Below are 12,963 nucleotides of genomic sequence, written 5' to 3'. Positions count from 1 at the left end.
ACAAAAGCCAGGTCTGTTTAGCTTCAGTTTCTGTGTCAGCACTGATGTTAAATAAATTCCACGCCAGTAGAAAAGCTTTGTGAATTGTCATTATAGGCACTGACAATGTGATTTATTGTAATTCAATTGAGTGAAGTAGGTTTCTTTATCCCACAGGATTTCTCAATTGCCTGGTATTTCTACGCTTGCATAACATGACATAAAAATGAGCCATACATTCTCAAGGGAGGCAGTCTGGTAGGTTGTAATGCTCTTTAAAACCAGGCTCCCAGACGCCGTCTGAGTCAGCTGTTATGATTCTGCATAGCACTACATTCTAATCTGTTTAATCCTTTTTATTGGCCATTAAAACTTTCTAAAAAGGACCTTGGATGGATTTATGGTCAGTTAAAGATGTGATCTACCCATAATGTGACCACAAGTCATCATTGTTTATTGTTTGAGATTAATTCTGACGTGTAAGCTTCTAACCAGAAAGGATGTGGTTTTTGAATGGGTCATGTTTCTTCATTGATTCCTATAAGTAAATGCAGGAAAGAAATACTGAGAACTTCTTTTAAGTGAAATTCTAGTAGGCCTATTTTCAAATTTGTTTCTTATGACTATTGGTGATGATACAATTTCACTTACTCACATCCCACAGCCTCCTAGACTCAAGACTGGTATCAATCTTCTCATCTAACTCTTTACAAAAAAGTAAGGTATTGTATTTCCCCGAAGACTATTCCTTATAATTTTAGACAAATAATCCCAAATACAGATCGTAGTCCCCTGGAAATCCCTGTAGCTCTTGTAGCTAACTGCATAGCACATCCACTTTGTGGTCATTTTGCATTCTAATTTGTTTAGGTTATTGTTGACTGTGGCTCACTTGCTGTTTAGATTGTGTGTGCACGCTTGACATAGTACGGACATGAGGAGGTGCTTTTTTGTACATATAAAATGATTTGACTGCTTTTATTTGATAAAGGGAGTTTATTCAGTTGTGGCTAATTGCTCTAAAGCTACTATGCTGTTTGCTTCAACAGCTTCATGGATTTCCAGCAGACTATTACCTGTGTTAGTGTCTTTTGTTAGCCTCAAAGACAAGTATTTAAAATAATTTCTGTTGAATTTAATCATTTTTACCCAGCTGTGGGAGGCTTGTGACCTTGCCCTAATCACCTTCATTCTTGGTAGAATCCCAGTTTTCCAAATATTCATAATTATGACTACTAGTCATCATCAAAAAACATGAAAATAACACCCACCTTGACAAATACCAGATTTGTCCTTCAACCATTTGAAGAATGCAGGTTCAACATATACTTAGACCTCCAAAAAGGACATTTGCCTCATATTCGGTAGCCTAAGACTTTACTAAGTTTACCACTGTATTTTATTTTTTTAAATTTCCCATGCATCACCATGCTGACAGACACCCAGCTTTATATACAATCCCTCTTTCTTCTCTTTCCCTGTATATGTCTCTTACACTAATATCTGTTCATAGCACGGTGCCGGTAATCACAGACTGCTGGGTGATAATGAGTAGTGTCACAACGGCGCTTTCATCATTTCGAGCCTTCTGCCGCGCACCACGCAAGTTATCGACGGCTCTGATTCCAGGCCGTAATTGCTCTGCCTCTGAATAATTGAAAGAAGGGAGGAGGAAATCCCAGAGGTGTCAAGGTGGGAGAAAGATGAATGCATCGGTGTTCAATGCTGTCATGTCTGGAGTTGTAAGGAGACCCTCATGGGGAGATTGCCTCCACATACATGATGGACCACTAGTAGAATGATTTCTGGCAAACGAACAGGCCGTGGCACATGTGTTTCCCATGGATCCCTGCTGAAGGGTTTTTGGATGTGTGGGTATGTGTGAGTCCCACATGTGTGTATTTCATGCCAAAAAGCCAGACAATGTAGCTTTGCATGCCAATTGTTTGCAGATTTGGGGAAGAAATGTTTACATGTAGTGTGTGTTTGTGCAGTGGTGTACATCTGTAGATCAGAAGTGATTTAAAGACCTACTGGCGCCTTTACTGTGACAGTGTGTGTACGATACACTTACACACACGACCGCGCAAACACACAGACTAAATGGCACTCAAACAGGCAGACCAAATGTAAGGTCACATGTGGGGTTTGCTAGTGCAGACAACAGATTGAAGTAAATATTTACTACCAATTACACTCTTGGTTTCCATGCCTTACCAGAATGTGGCAGTAGATTCTAAATGCTACAAACACTTAAGATTATACACCAGATGAGAGCTGTCATCAAATGTTATGGCTGGAATGTTTTTTATTTTAAAGGATTATTGATATTGGCTTCTCATTGAGCACTGTTATTTTTAACTAATGTGCAGCAGATAAAAGGCTCTTATTTCCAGTGAGGACTACTCTAATGGCAATGCTTTCAGGGTCAGACAAAGTAAGTTATATCTCATTCAACAGGATGTTATGGCCTGAACCTGGCCACCACAGCTTCTTCTTTTTCTTCTTCTCTGGCAGTGGCTAACATGGTTTCCTCTTTTGTTTTGTTTTTATTCAGTTAATGTTTCTCTCCTGCATGCAAACTCCACATCTCCGTGGGAGATGGTACGTTTGTTCCGATAAAGGTGGAGAGCTGACACTGCAGAGTGGAGCCAGCGGGTCTCCAAAGTCATTACCACTGCCACAGCGTCTGGGCGCCCTGGGAAGGAGGCAGGAATTGATTAATGGCAATGCCAGGAGCGCAGAAGGGGAGGAGCCCAGATTGGCAAAAGAGCAGCGCTGCAGAGTTCTCACTGAAAAATGGTGCTATAGATAGTGCTAGTGTGATATACTGCAGGATGTGACAGTACTGCAATTACTCCTGATGATTATAATACTCAGCTTTAGGCATCTAAGCTGGATCTACAGTAAAGAAAATTAAGTCAATAGAAGTATTTTTAATTCCAGACTGACATGTTGAAAGATGTCAGGACTCAGTTATGGACAGTGTTGGGCAAGTTACTTTAAAAATGTAATCAATTACTGAACGTATCACTTATCAGCAAAGCCTCCATACCCACGTGTTGGATCCACTATCATAATTTCAGGTAGTCAGGTAGTCATGCATATACATATAAGTATTGTATAAACTTTCAAATTATTAATTAAATGAAATCAACAATTTACTAAGCACCAATCATGCTTGTCTTCTACAATTAGTGTTTCTGACTGCGTCCAGGTGTGTTTAACATTATACCAAACGGTCCCCTTCCCACTGTACAATTTTCACTATTCTTCAGGTGCTGTTAACTCAGACAAAAGGTTGGCTTGACATCAGGTTCTCAGTGTATGTCTGTATGCTGGGTTTTCTTTTTAAATTCTTGATAAAGCCGACGTGTTTAACATCCCACAGGTGCCACGTTGGTGGCAGTACTGCCGGTCAGGTTACTATGGGAACACATTGTGAAGAACAGTGGTATCTGCATGTTCCACAGTGTACTTTTTTTGAAAATCTTTAGAATGAATAGTGCGTCACAAGTGGAGACAGATGGCTCCTGTAGTTTCATTTTAAATGTAAAAACATATGCATGGCCTAAATTGTGTCAGGTTATAGGATGTAATCTGCAGCAATAGGTGGATACGTTTTAGAAAGAGCAACACTGATCACCTTGTCCAACTAGGTTACATTGCATGGGGAGCAATCGCACATCTGTGTGAGCAGATGTACACCCTAGCTTAATTTCCTCAGTGAAGACTGTGAATGTAGTGCACTGTCCTTTAAATAGCTAACACAGACCAGGTTTACACACTGAGGCTCCCAAAAGGCAGAGAGCAGAGAGACAGAGAGACACAGCGATATGAGAATAACCAACTGAAATAGAAAGCAAGCTTCTAGTCCTGCAGTGTTCTGGTCAAAACTGACCAATTTAAAACTGTACCATGCACTTGTTTTCTTTTAGAGGTTTTCTTAATTTCCTTTACATTAGATACCCAAATACATACAATTCTAAAAGTACTCCAGTGATTTTTGTATTGCATTTCAGTAAATTGGGGGACTTATAGGACACACTTTAAAAATAAAAAATGTTAAGGTCAAATGATGACTTTTAGTCTTTTAATTGGGTCATGCTGCTAAAAAACATTCATTCCTACACTTCCCATAGTGAAAGATGATGACCTTTGATGATTTTGGTAATTTATTGAAGTTTTGTACATGTTTGTGGTCAGAGTCAAAAACATCACGTTTTTCCTCACACATCTCCTCTCTGCCATGGTAACCAAACATCACACCACTAAACATTTTACACCAGTTTCTGTAGATACAGAAACATACATAATATAGCATCCAACCACGACGTGACTCGCTATCATACTGATTAGCTTTGCTATTTAAAAAGGACTTCTCTTTTTTGCTCCCAGGTGACTATTATTAATGACACCCACAACCACGCGTGAATAGGTAAAAATATGTCACAAGAAGTTAACTTAGCTGGACTTGAGTGTTTCCAGTCTTATTGCTAAGCGAATTGTCTTGTGGCTGTAGCTTCAGAATTATGAGCGTTATCGATTTTCTCATCTAAATCTCCACAAGACAGCAACTCTGTATTTCTTAACAGTTTAACATAACATAATCTATGTCTGATTATTAGGTTGAAACTGATTAGTTTTGGGCAGAAACAAAAAGGACAACAGTGTTGAGAATATGCACAGAAGGCTAATGGTTGTTTTTTCTCCATTAAGCCATTTTGCAGGTTTCAGTTATTTAAAAAAGAAAAGGTGTTGCCTAAGGGTAAATAGTCTGGTAGCTTGTTTCTCAGGGGACACAATGTACCTACTGCCCGCTCACCCTGTCATATCGCCCCTACACCCACAACCCATTTGCCAAATTCCCCAGCTGATATATTTGAAGAGACAGAGCGACTCTGTGCCCAGAGAAACCAAATTTAGTGGAACTGACAGTGCTCTGTCTACGGGAAGACACAATGCCAGAGAACACTGTGTTTCCTGTCAGAGGCAAAGACGGATAATTTCTCTGTCTTATCGTCTAATTGTAACAAGCTTGTCCTTTCTGATAGTTGAGTTTCTGGGGCTAATTAGTGAGACAATAGCGAAGAGCTGCAGGGCTATCATTATGTCACTTTTAACCCAGTCGGAAAGAATGACAGAGCAGAGAAGCACACCACAGGGAAAACACAAGACCACAGGGAGGAATAGCTCATCCTCCTAAACAAAACACTGTCAGGGACATTTATCAGTTTTCTGGTTTGGGACTATAAAGGACACAAGATTCTGTATGCATGAGTCAGAAATTCCCACACTGCCCTTTTCATGGTTGGAGCAAGGATAAAGAAGCAAAGAGTGGCCTTGTAGTGGTCCGCTTGTATTCTACGTTGCCTGTCTTGTGTATTGTGTGATATGCTGATATCCGTGCACATGTCCACATTTTACTTTTCATGCTGTCAGGGTTGCAGGTATTTAGAGGTGGCAGGTTATAATCAGCGGAGACAGAGCTGTGAGTCACACAGTGCATACCAGGTGCTGGAGGTCTCCATGAACACCTACCAGCGGCAGAGGTGTTGTCATATGCAGTGCTGTATGTAGGCAGGGCTAGGGGATACTTTTCCGGTATGTCACATGCACGAATATAAAACTAATCACATTATTGCTGTTACTATTGTTGTTTGTTCTGTGGAAAACAATGTTTGCCACACTACCACATGGGTTGGTAGTTCAAATCCAACACATAACGAACATTGTTAGTTAATGTGAGTTGTCGTTTAAAGTCGGTAGCTCTTCTTGTCTCGTATTTTCTGGCTTTAACCCAGAGTATCTGTTATGGTGAAACTGATGTTATTTTATGCAAATACAGTTTTAATGAAACCATTGTATTGGCTGTATGACAAAAGTTCTCCATCTGCGTAGACAGAAAACCAACGGCATTCTGACTGGTTAAGACAAGGTGCACAATCCTCTCTCAGATTGCCGACGCCTCATATCCGAATCATATTAAGAAGGGATCGCCTCACGTTCAATATGAAGAGGAGAGAATGTTCTTATGGCCTGAGTATTTTAGTAAGGGAAATATCCCCTCATATCCTGATTTAGTGTTCATTATTACTTCCATTCTCCATCCAAGGACAACACTGACCCAGCGAGAGACAGAGCAAGCTCCATGCTGGGCAACTCTGGACATGCATACCACTAAAATAACTGGCTATCTAGCTGCTCAGGACAATACCCTTCCCTAAGGCTACTTGGAAATGTCTCCTATCAGAAAATAAGGAAGACTTTGAACTTCCTCTGGGGTGACATCTCTCATGACCTATTTTCATTATGGCTTATGGCTAGCTGCGGTGTGCTAAATGGAGAGAGGACAATACACAGATGTGAGCACACACAACCCAACGATAGCTGTTTGCCCAGAGTCTGAGCCCCACCAAATCATGAGTGATACTAATGGTCTAATTTGAGACTTGTGGTCTTGGCTAGTTTATGAGTGGAGAGAAATAGAGAAGAAGAGATTAGATATCCAGAGGAATAGGAAGCAGTGTTATTTATAGTTGTGTGAGGGACATTTCTCCACATAGATGGAGGAAAGGAAGTTGGTAATCCCCTCCAGAGATGCTGAAGCGGTCAGGCTGGAAACCACTGCAATGACAAGATGGGAAAGCAGGGGTAAACAGCCTCCGGCCCCCCAGGAGCAGTTGAGCCACACGGGCCATAACGTGACATCTCCAGAGATGACAGAGGGGGAAAAGGGAGCCAGTAACTCAGAGACGCTTGCAAGAAGCAGCAGCACTTTACCGCAAGACGCACCCTTAGGTCTAGCTATGAGCATGCTGCTGGCTGTCTCCGCTGAGCCACTGTACACACAAATAAACAACAGACACAGAATACATAAAATTAATTGCAGTCCCAATCAGCTCCTCAAGTGAATTTCCACATCACAAAACCTCAACTCTTATACACACACAGAGTCCTACCCAAGGGATTCACTCATTCAACTAACTTGGCTCAATCACCTCCCCCTCATCCAGGCTTGTGACATTTGCAGAGAGAGCCTTAAAGAGGGGAGCAGAGCTTGAGAAGGGGGTAGGGCACGCCTCCTCTTCTCTCATTAGAATTCTCTCATCAGTCTTCCCCACGGGACAAGGGGGGCATGTCAGGATTTATTAATCGCTCCAGAAAAAATATTGACCTGGACCTTCTGCTCCCTGTGTCCCTGCTGCAGTCAGTGTCTCTGCTCTGCTGCCTCCACATTCCTCTGGTGTCCTGTCTGGACACATTACAGGACACTGCGGCACAGCGTGGAAGCTTCAATAAACAGTGTCTTCATTGACTATGCACTTGGCCTGGGCTTTCTTTTCACCGCAGCTGCAAACACACACACACACACACACCTGCAGCCTTGAGGAGACACACTGCAGCACACTTTGCTCTGCTTCATTATGCGGAGATAGTAGCTCTGTGCTGGCGTGCGTTGCTTGAATTCAAACTTTTGTGAAAATAAAAACGCCTTTAAAAACATTTTTGAGGCTTACTGGTTTTCAAATCTTACTAGCAGATTTCAAAAGAATGGAGGTGCAATCAGTGTTGTGAAACCTATTCTGAATGCTCAAACACTAGAATCAATTGGAGATCCTTAATCCTCCCTCTGCATTCTTCTACTGGGAGAAAATGAAGAAATGATAGAAGTCATTCAGCTGAGACACCAGGATCTCACCGGGGGTCTGGACGGAGCTCATGGTGCTGTGGGTGTTGGCGTGCATATGTGTGTCTTTTGTGTGCGTGTGAAAGAACGTTTTTGTTGGGGTTATCATGGGGGCGGCAAAGAGCAGAGCACAAGAGTGTAGGTGTTAAGCCTCTTGCAGCCTGACTCTAGAGTCTACTCCACATGACCTGATGCATCCAGTTTTTGCTTGGCTTAACCAGTCATTCGTAGTTCAATATCAGCTGACATCCAGGTGTGTGTGTGTGTGTGTGTGTGTGTGTGTGTGTGTGTGTGTGTGTGTGTGTGTGTGTGTGTGTTGTGTGGTGTGTGTGTGTGTGTGTGTGTGTGTGTGTGTGTGTGTGTGTGTGTGTGTGTAATTTCTAATATGTAGCACACTAAGACCCTGAACATGCTATATCTTTTTCTATCCATTTCAGCATTGCATTACCACTCAAAGGAAAACAACTGTGATCAGCTTAAAGTGGCATTTACTCAAGTTATCTTTGCTCAATCTGATAATGCACTGATTAGCATGAGCATATATGCCTTATCGGAGTGGTAAGGAGCATTGCTTTGGGTTGGAATGGTTGCAGTAATGGCATTTGTGGACCCACGTGTAACCATAACCTTTATCCCCACATGTAACTTTTTTTTGGGATATAAATTTCCTTGGCTTGGATGTTCTCTTTTTGGAATTCTTTTTCTCAATGGGTTGGTGAGAGAGCGTGTTATTGTGGCCAACCTTCTTTTTCAAATATTGGAGTGTTGTGCCTCTATGTGGACATGTTGGGCATTACAATGTGAGCTTTATGACAGGAGTAATGAATGACCAGGATATGAGTGTGTTGTTCCATTGTTCCTCCATGAACTTTGCACCGATGAGCACATTCCTGATAGCAACAGTCACGGATAAAGAAATGTGCCTCAGATCTGTCAATAGCTTATGTGTTCCCTAAATGGTGATATTATCCAGTGACTGGTTTGCATGAGTCTTTACTTTGCAGACATGTCTGGTACTAAATTTAATATCCGTCTTCATTTTGTTTTTCTGCAGTCACAATGGTCCTACTTCTGTTTTTGGTGGCAACCACAACAACATCCAATTCCACCAGCAATGGCAACCATACAAAAGGTAAGAACAATAACAAAGTACGATGCACCTCAAAATGTGAAACTGCACCACACTGAACAAAGTGAGATATTAACAAAATACCATTTCTATTCACTGCAGTCATCACATTTCCCTAAGATATGACTATTATGCGTCTTCCTCAGCGCATGCATCTGCTTGATAATAGCCTTTTCTCAGTCCTTGTTATTACCGGATCACAATGAACTTCAGCAGCCCTGGGCCATAATTTACGACTTATTGTGAGTCTTTATAAACACAGCTAATAGCTGGCTGTGTGGCTATGACTCTTGGCTGAGTCTCCGTTCTAAGAGCCTTTCATACTGACATGACAAATGAGCCGATGCTTATCCCTGTAGACAAAATACTGCAGAAGCCAGTTATTAAATCAGGCCTGCGACCAAAAGAGAACGTGGGAGCTGTCAAGTATTGATTTTGTTTGATCAGGTAATGCAATATACACATGGCTGAAACACGTGAACGCAGCCACGCATTTGCACACAAACACTTGCACACATATCTTTGGCCTCGCTCCCTCTTCCTGCTTCTTTGTTGACGGTGCTCCCTGACCCCCAGCTCTGCCTCTCCTTCTTCCTCAGAAGACGTTTCTTCCCCCAGCCACCACATCCTCCCCATCGTGCTGGTCTTGTCCCTGCTGCTGCTCATCATCGCACTGCTAGCCTGGTACTTCCTCAGGTAAAATCTCCCAGCCGTGCAAAGATTCACCCACCCCACCCCACCCCACCCCACCCCACTCCCTGGCCTCGCTGACTGGCTGTGAGCCAGACTCGGGGGCAGAGCTCTGGGTGACAAACCCTTCCTCCTTTAGTCACTGAGGCGGGGCCCAGTCAGGAAGTGCTACTAGCTGGCTGCCTCTCATGCTTAGTGAGAAGAGAGCAGGCAGCAAGGCTGTGACAGTGGACCTATACAGGCAAAAGAAGAGAGCAAAGAACAAATTCTGTACCACATTCGAACTAAAGCACCGTCTTTCCAAGGCATCAGCTAATGAGAAAAAATAGCTTTTCAAGTTTCAGATGGTAAGATGGAGAGGCATTTGTTCATGGCTACCTATATCATTTGGGAGATCTTTTTAGCATTTTATAGCTTTGATTAAAAAATAATGTTAAACTTTTTCATTGAATCTTACATTCTAGTCATTTATTGTGTTTTTTCTGGCAGGTTAAAAAACCAGAGAAAAGCAGTCGTCACAACAGTCGACAAGAAGATACCAAATGGCATCCTGGAGGAACAAGGTAATGTTGTTTTAAATTGAACATTGTGAAAAACTGTGAGACAGGTCATATAGATTGTGAGAGAGACAGGCTGGCGTTCAAAAGAAGCATGTAAGAAGAATGTAAAGGCAACATACAGAAACAAGGCAAAGAAAGAGGTTAGGATGGACAGAAGGAGGTGTAAAAGCAGCATCAGCTTTATATTTGGAACTGTGCACATTGTGGTTGTGTACTTCCTTTGGTTATTGTGACAAACAGAACTCATCGCTCAACTTTTAGAGCTTTTTTGACACCGCATGTAAAATCAGTATAAACACCTCTGCTGGTACAAAGACCAGATCAGTTGTCAGCTTTGAGTTGCATTATTTAAAGTAGGAGCTGATCTGTGCAAAGTGTGGGAACAGCAATTGGGCTTTACAGGAAACAACACGTTTTGAGGAGTGTTCTTTAGGAAGAATTTTCTTATCTGCCATCACAAGGAAAAGTACAGAGCAGCTTGTATTCTTGAAGAAAGGAATGTAACTAGGATATATGGCTGGAAAACACACAGCACACCCTGAAGTAGCTGTAAAAAACTGTAAATATCAAGGTATTAGCTGAGCTGCTAATTACTGTCATTGCAAACATGACACATGGACCACCACAGAGTAATGTTGTGTTTGCTGTACTTGGAAAGTGTTACAGTATATCTTCAGATATTAGATCAGGAAGTAGATTTTATGCATAATTAGAAAGATTTCTTGTCATAAGGGTGGTTCTTATGCACAAGCAAATGGTTAAACATACACCTTACACTGTTATTGAATTGTACATGCTATTTTTTACTTAAATTAAAACAACTGTAGGCAGAAGTGTCATACGTGGGCAAATTAACTGCATTCTGTCCAACGAACATGATGTCAGAATGAATCATATGCTATTTTTAAATGGGGACATTTAATGTAATGTTTTTCCTTTATGACTGTACTCATGTCTGTGTGTGTGTGCTGATTTGATATGTGTTGTGTTTTAGAGTTTGGATACAGTACTGAGTCGTTACACACCATTGTGCCACCAGGTCAGGTACACAGGGTGGCGGTGTCAAGGACCTCATGTCACTAACACACTTTCAGAACTTTTTCAACCTCAATTTTCCAAATTGAGAGCGCTAATGGAATGCTAAGTCGGGTGCTTTTAGAAAGATTTCTATTCAAAAACCTGCCTACTGGGTGCTGTAAGTGCTTCTCCCCGGGGTCCTTTTGTTCTCTAACACCTGTTGTTTGGCGGTCATTGAATACTCACACTCCTTTTTTAAACGATTGAGGTGTCTGCAAACACACACCAACATGTCATAAGATTTGAAAGAAATTTGGTGATCATTTTTGGTCTTTTGATGTTTGTAAAATCCTTGTAGAGTCGTCGGATAAGCTTATTGTCTAATTCAGTGTTTCCCAACCAGAGGTACTTTGGCAGTTGAAAGCAGAAATTATGATTTTGGATTTCTTTTAAATGTAACCATATGTCGAGTCACCTGTAGCACCTGAATTAAAACTGGTTGTGTTGCAATTGAGAGTGAGTGAAAACTAGCTAGCAAGTGAGCAGAGAAGTCTCAACAGTTTGCTCACAATGATGGGTATACAAATAATAGAAAATAATGGTTTATAATCAAACAGTTGGCAAAAATAATTGAATAAAAGTGATAGTAGTAAATATGAAAACTTGATCAAACGACCAAACACTGGGTTTTATATGACAACAATGTCCGCTTTTTAAATTATTTTCAGGGTATTTTTAACAAGTGGTGTTGTGTTCACCTGACAGGGCGTTGCGGGTATGTCTGGTTGGGAACCACCGGTCTAATTAAACCTAATCCTTTTTTTTTTTTTAGAATGAATTCCTCTGAATCAGCCATTAAATAACAATTTAAGAATTTCAATCAGTTATTTTCTCTAACACAAATAATTCCATCATAGTATTAAACTGACCACTCTCCCCAAACCCCAGAGCAACAGACGGTGGTCCTTCTGCCCCGATCCCCGTCAGCCTCTAAGACCTACTTCCCCATCCCAGTGGACCAACTTGAGGAGGAGTACAGGCTCCGCTCAGCTGACGATGGCAAACTCTTCAGAGAGGAGTACAATGTAAGCATCTTCCACCTGGAGGTCAGAATAACAGGTGGTCATAAGGTCATGAGTCTTATATATTGCATACAGAGTGCCGGTAGTCGTGCATGTTTACTTTGGGCCTTCGGGGTTAAAATATTGCAGTGTATACATTATCCACAATTTATAGGATTGCTCAAATTTTGCTGAAGGAAATTACTTTTAGCAGGTGTCATATAGGACTGTCAATTTGGACAACGCAATGGCCACGTCTGTATTGTAATTTTTAAAAGCTCTATTTAACCGTGCACTAATATTTACATTACTGCATACAATAAAATACCTAAAATTATCAATAAGTAACTTTGTGTGTCCAATATGTCAAAAGCTAAGCATAAGCTGCATCTTCACGGGAAGACGTAATAGCTTTTTGTGTCTTTGAATTGGAACTGGAGTCAAAATAAAGTGTATGACTCATTGTTCATGTATCACATAAAATTAAGAAAGAAAAAAAAAAATAGGAAGTGGAGGTTTTCACAGAGAATTTACTGTAGGTAGCAGAGGAAGCGCCTACGTTGAGGCCAAACACAGCCTTAGTAGCCGCAGAACACAATGCCCCAGTCACGAGCAGTCAAGTTTTTCACGAGAGGTTGCATGGAATCTAACTGTTATTTTGCTTTGCAGTCCTTGCCAGGAGGTAGTGCCCACGGGACATACGAGGAGGCAAACAAGGATGAAAACAAGGAGAAAAACCGATACCCCAACATCCTTCCTTGTGAGTTAACTTTCTGTTCTGTAGCAACTCGTTTCTTTTTTACTCACACCCAGAGCGCAGTTTCCTGCCTGTGTTTT

At 41.4% G+C, this 12,963-nt stretch overlaps 1 protein-coding gene across 5 annotated transcripts in view; it reads left to right on the top strand.

The window, feature by feature from the left end:
* The window catches only part of ptprea (protein tyrosine phosphatase receptor type Ea), a 52,458-nt gene that overhangs the window by 29,412 nt on the left and 10,083 nt on the right, over positions 1 to 12,963 (top strand). Inside the window, exons 1-7 of one of the 5 annotated variants that reach the window (XM_032502184.1) lie at positions 2,608 to 2,688; positions 8,724 to 8,801; positions 9,398 to 9,494; positions 9,978 to 10,051; positions 11,043 to 11,087; positions 12,014 to 12,150; positions 12,796 to 12,886. In XM_032502184.1, coding sequence (XP_032358075.1) covers positions 8,729 to 8,801; positions 9,398 to 9,494; positions 9,978 to 10,051; positions 11,043 to 11,087; positions 12,014 to 12,150; positions 12,796 to 12,886 — 517 coding nt within the window. In that variant the 5' untranslated portion in view covers positions 2,608 to 2,688; positions 8,724 to 8,728. Of the gene's footprint in view, positions 1 to 2,607; positions 2,689 to 8,723; positions 8,802 to 9,397; positions 9,495 to 9,619; positions 9,836 to 9,977; positions 10,052 to 11,042; positions 11,088 to 12,013; positions 12,151 to 12,795; positions 12,887 to 12,963 lie in introns of those variants that run through there. The other 4 variants (XM_032502183.1, XM_032502185.1, XM_032502186.1 and 1 more) reach the window with 4 other exon arrangements.

This window comes from Etheostoma spectabile, chromosome 21 (genome assembly GCF_008692095.1).
Source record: "Etheostoma spectabile isolate EspeVRDwgs_2016 chromosome 21, UIUC_Espe_1.0, whole genome shotgun sequence".
In the NCBI taxonomy this organism is placed as follows: domain Eukaryota; kingdom Metazoa; phylum Chordata; class Actinopteri; order Perciformes; family Percidae; genus Etheostoma; species Etheostoma spectabile.
This window is presented reverse-complemented; position numbering and strand designations above follow the sequence as displayed.